This window comes from Lampetra fluviatilis, chromosome 19 (genome assembly GCF_964198595.1).
Source record: "Lampetra fluviatilis chromosome 19, kcLamFluv1.1, whole genome shotgun sequence".
Taxonomy (NCBI): domain Eukaryota; kingdom Metazoa; phylum Chordata; class Hyperoartia; order Petromyzontiformes; family Petromyzontidae; genus Lampetra; species Lampetra fluviatilis.
Genome location: NC_136293.1, coordinates 229,125 through 234,342, shown reverse-complemented (window position 1 = coordinate 234,342; position 5,218 = coordinate 229,125). Strand labels below are relative to the sequence as shown.

The 5,218-nt window shown below is 46.2% G+C and overlaps 1 protein-coding gene across 1 annotated transcript; it reads right to left on the bottom strand.

Annotated features, from left to right (window-relative positions):
* Window positions 1–318: 318 nt before the first annotated feature.
* On the bottom strand, window positions 319–4,191 carry LOC144937463 (colipase B-like). Its single transcript, XM_078864707.1, has 3 exons — window positions 4,111–4,191; window positions 2,855–2,977; window positions 319–444 (listed from the first exon to the last, which is right to left on the bottom strand). Exons 1-3 carry the CDS (start codon window positions 4,189–4,191, stop codon window positions 319–321), a joined length of 330 nt encoding a protein of 109 aa, XP_078720833.1.
* Window positions 4,192–5,218: the final 1,027 nt, after the last annotated feature.

The following is a 5,218-nucleotide window of genomic DNA, read 5'->3' as shown; positions in this document are numbered from 1 at the left end:
CTGTGCCTTTGGTTGAATGTATTAAAACTCAATTGCTTGCTGACTTTGTTTCAGTGTTCTTAACTGTAAAACTAAGTGTCACGTTCACAATGTTTTCGATCTCACTGCTAGGTGTTACCGTGGCTACGGTGTTGCACGTTTTTCACAAAGCTAATGTTGCACTCACATTCGATGTGGACACTCGTTGTGCTGGTCTCGTGTGCTGCTGACGTGTGTATATGTGAACCGTGTGCAGGTGATTACGCGGCTTTGTCTGCGAGAATGTTGCAAGTGCTCGTCCTTGTAGTGGAGTCAAGAGCTGCCGCTGCTGCTGCTGCCTCACGGGTCGTTGGGGTCGATGCAGACGCCGATATCGTTGGTGACGATGATGCCACCGATGGTGCGGTCCACGTCGCACTTGAGGCCCGACTCGCACGGACACTCGTAGTACACGTCCCGGATGCCCTGTGCACACGCCGGGGTCACCGGCCTCGTCACTCACGCTCGCGCCAGCCGCAGTTTGTTCGAATACGTGAAGCAGTGAGACTCCGTCTCGAGAGGTCGTTGTCGAAACGGAAAGTAAACCGAAAGTGGCCAATTGCCAACTTTCGGCGCCGAAACCGAATTTCGTTCGGCCTCTATTCTAGTTTGTATTCTTAAGTGTGCTTTATGCATCATGTAGGTGGTTGATGAATTTGAGTACAGGGTGTTTTAAAAAGATGGACCCAATTTCAAAACAGTACTGCTTTGTTTTAAAAAGATGGACACAATTTGAAAGCAGTGCTGCTTCAAAGCAGTACTGCTTTTAAATCGGGTCCATCTTTTTAAAACACCCTGTATATTAGAATTGTTTGCTACGTGTTGCAACATTTTGGAGAATCTCTGGATTGTTTTCTGATGTTTACATGAACACATTGTTATGAAAGGCACAATTGAAACAAAGTCATGCTTGAATTAATTTCACAAAACAAATAAGCAAACAATTACTTCCTGCACATTATCTGTCCTGCCACAGAAACATTCACAATATTACGTGTACACATCCCATCCGCCACACAGCCCTCTGGTAGTGCAACATATCAGCAGCATTGGGCCGGTTTTGACATTCAGTGTCTCATCAGCAGGCAGGCTTGCTTGAACCAATGCTGGAGAACTATCAGTTATAGAACACTAGCCGGCTTCCCCCGGGACTTGGATTCACCACGCCCGGCCGCCTTTGTGCCCCCAGTGGCGATGTTCACACACCACACCAGTTACTCGTTTGAGGCTGAGTCGACCTAGGGGAGGCTCAGGACCGGTTAAAATAATCGTCACCGGTGGTGGCCGTGAGCGGGAGTTGAACTCGGCCGGGTTCGTAGCGCAGCGCACTAACCACGACACTACAACCACTACACTACAAGCACTACACTACTACACTAACCACTACACTACAATGCGTTACGCTTCCGCACGCGTGGGTCACATGACAGATTTGACGTCACGGCTCACTTGCCGTGCAAAAAATATATGCATTATTGAGCTCCCCCCACCCCCCCCAAAAAACACAAACGTGTATTTTCATAATGTTTGCATAGTGTACAGTCTGGAAAGTACCCACATGGCAAATTTCAAGTTTGTTGCATGTCGGGAAGTACGCTAAACATTTTGAACAGACACACAATCACAACTTTGCCTTTTATATATGGAGATTATATCCTCTTTGCTAAATATGGTGCCTTGTTGAATACGACATTCTATATAATATATTATACATAGCTCAACAATCACATTATATGGAGGAACAAAATATGTGAAGGAGGCGTTTTATCTGATTATTTATTATTCTTTATATTCTCCACAACGACGTTAATGATAATTGTTTTTTTACCCTTTTATCTGGCAACAAAACTGACACCTTTTTTACAAGGAGTCATGTTTGCATAGACCACGATACCTGCAGTCATAATGCAAACAAAAAACATAACTATGATAATGTATGCACTGTCCTTGTGCATACATTATCACAGTGCATACATTATGAGAGTTATGTGTTTTGTTTGCATTATGACTGCAGGTATTGTGGTCTATGCAAACATGACTCCTTGTAAAAAAGGTGTCAGTTTTGTTGCCAGATAAAAGGGTAAAAAAACAATTATCATATTTTTTACTGGCAAATGAGGTTTCAACGACGTTAATTATAATTTTGTGTTGGACTAATTATTGATCTGCTTCTTTAGCCAGTCTCAAGCCTCTTTTTCTGAAGGGTCCTGTCAAGCTTTTATCGCAGTCGGAGCAATGTTGCTGCTGTGCGTGATCCCCAATTGAGTAATTTGCAGGTAACATTTTGAACATTGGGATGTTTGGCCGTTATCAGTTACACCAGCGGTGGCTAATAGGTGAGTTGCAATATTATATCACAGCCAATTGTCGGTCATGGCTTTCGGGTGGATCGCAGAGGAGCCGTTGAGGTCCACCATAATGGATCACAGTGTTTTTCGTAGTGGCCACTGCTGAGTAACGTTTTATGTGTTTTTTTTAGCCAGGGGAAATACCCGGAGAACTCAGTGGAAACCAGAGAACCCACGTTTAGAGCATTTGGCTACTATATATTTCCACCTGTTAAGCCACTTCGTTGAGCTATTAATTATGGCGAGGTCGCTTCTGAAAAAAGCTATAAAGGCCCAATAGCTCAGTGGGCCTCACCTGGTAAAATACAAATAAAAACCTTTAATTTCAGAAACCGAGCAGAACAGGGGATGAGAATACAAACTCCACACAGAGAGGCACCCTGCGAGGCACGAGTGCTACCGCAGTGCCACCCTGCGCCACCACCCTGCCACCGGTCATCATTTGCCCCCACAGCTGATGATGTGGGCACAGCCCTGCGTGGTCTCACATCGTACTGGCAGAGTTGGGTCTCGCTGGAGAGAGCAGCACAGCGGCGCGCGCCAATCAGATTTTCCCGCTTACAACATCCACTCTTGCACTGGCCTCCCTCCAGACACAGCTCGCCAACGTCCTGCAATCAGCCAAAACAACAGTGACACTCACATGTTTATATATACAGTCGGGAGCAAACTACGTCGTGTATGTGTACACTCGGCCACCATGAAATTGAATAATGCCCGAGCCTCCCAGCATAATACATCCCCATTAGGGACAAATCGCCATGAATGGGAAATGTGCAATCGCTGGAAGATATGCCTGTAAACCCATACAAGACACGGATCGCCTGTAAACCCATACAAGACACGGATCGCCTGTAAACCCATACAAGACACGGATCGCCTGTAAACCCATACAAGACACGGATCGCCTGTAAACCCATACAAGACACGGATCGCCTGTAAACCCATACAAGACACGGATCGCCTGTAAACCCATACAAGACAAGGATCGCCTGTATAGCCTTAACAGCCCGTAGGGACAAGTGCTGCTTGCGAGCACCTGTGAAGGCCTGCACGGCACACGAGGGGATTGGGTGGCCAACACCACGCCCGGGCGCCTTTGTCTCCCATATTCTGGGGTAACTGACTAAATTAATCGGCAGACAGAAACCCTGGGGACCCCCCTCCGTGCCAACTTGCTGCATTTTAGCGACCCAGTGTTCCGTTGGTGTGAGCACGTATGTATGCATACTCTTTGGTTCTTTCGGTAAAGTCACGTAGGTATGTATGTTGAACTTCTTTCGCACCGTATATAGCCAACCGTGCTAAGTGTCAGTGCTGCTCCTCCACCTGCCATTGTTGCTAGAGGGTGGCTGCTGCCAAACGGGCCGATTTATAAGCACTGAGACTGGGTTTTGACAACACTGGATGGCAAGTCCACTCAGTTCCAAATGTACCCCCTACACACATCAGCCCATCTCATGATGCACCCATTTAGCCTCCGCTCTATCTGGCCAGACAGACACCATTTTGCTCATGTGGTGGCTGGGTATGTAGGCTGGTTGACATCTTAAATACAGCACCGTGCACTGTAGTACATTTATCTCAATTGATAAAACCATTGTGATGATAGATGTATGAATATCTGGCCGGAGAAATTAGCATTTTCTTACTAAAGATTGTCCTTTTTATAAAACCGTTCAAATGTATACATTCTTGGTATAATAGCCTTGTCCCGTGTAATGATAATGAAAGTTAGACTCACCAGGAAGAAAAACTTTTCCTTAGGAGGCACAGCAGACACCACTACTATGCAGACAGCAGCTAAGGCTATAATGAGTCTCATCGTGGAAGCTTTTGCGATCTCAGCTACAATTCCAGCCTCTGCGTGACTTTTATATGCGCTGATGAAACAACTATGTCAGGAAATCAATACTTGACTTTACACATATCTGTTTCGACTGATAACACATCTCTCCAGTATCACCTGCACCTGTTTGCAAATAATCAACTCAGCATTTTTACGTGCAAATATAACACCTTTGGCTGCAGGATAAGTGACCAAACATTATTAGCAAAGCTTTTCAATGTCTAACAGTCACTGCATTTCATCTTGATAATTAATAAGAGCGCCAAGCACACTCTGAAAGTGACCTACTGCGGCTACACGATGCGACACTACCCCACTTCAACCTATCGCGGAGTGAAGCTGGACAGTAAGCTAACCTTCCACGACCACCTGAAAAAGGTATCCTTCAAGACCAACACAAGGGGCAACCTGGTCCAGAAACTAGCAAGCACAAGCTGGGGAGCATCAGCCCCTCAGTGCTACGGTCATACATGGTGGCCCTCGTGTACCCTGTAGCCGTGTACTGTGTAGCAGTATGGACCAGAAGTAGTCACACTCGACTTGTTGATGTCCAACTGAACACTGCAATGCGGTATATCACTAGAACCCTCAAGTCGACCCCAATACCCTGGCTGCTCGTGCTGTGACAAATTTCTCCCCCACCCATCCGCCACAACCCTTCGGGAAGTCCTGCGAATACTGTAGATTAAAACAGTCACCTTCCCATTCATCAGGACCTCAATTTCGTCCTTCGTCATCGCTTGAAGTCGCGCAAGCCCTTTTGGACCCATGCGCTTATCCTTCAACAGTGCGAATTCAATCCCAATGAAGCTTGGAGAACTGAACGAAGTCAAACACATCTCGCAAACATCTCGTAAAAGATCCAATGCAGAAGATCCCTGGTTTTGATCTTCCGTGAAGCTCATGGTCCACCCTAAACCACATCCACTGCACAAACATGGCAGATGCGGATACCTAATGCACCAATGGAGACTTAAAAACGGTCCAGTGTGGGACTGTGGTC

Bases quoted from the DNA above. Each gene is read 5' to 3' on its own strand.
- LOC144937463 (XM_078864707.1), bottom strand. From the start codon at position 4,191: ATGAGACTCATTATAGCCTTAGCTGCTGTCTGCATAGTAGTGGTGTCT. The intron at 2,978-4,110 runs GTGAGTCTAACT...GGCTGATTGCAG, and splicing joins AGGAAAAGTTTTTCTTCCTG to GACGTTGGCGAGCTGTGTCT. The intron at 445-2,854 runs GTGAGACCACGC...GCGTGTGCACAG, and splicing joins CCCAACTCTGCCAGTACGAT to GGCATCCGGGACGTGTACTA.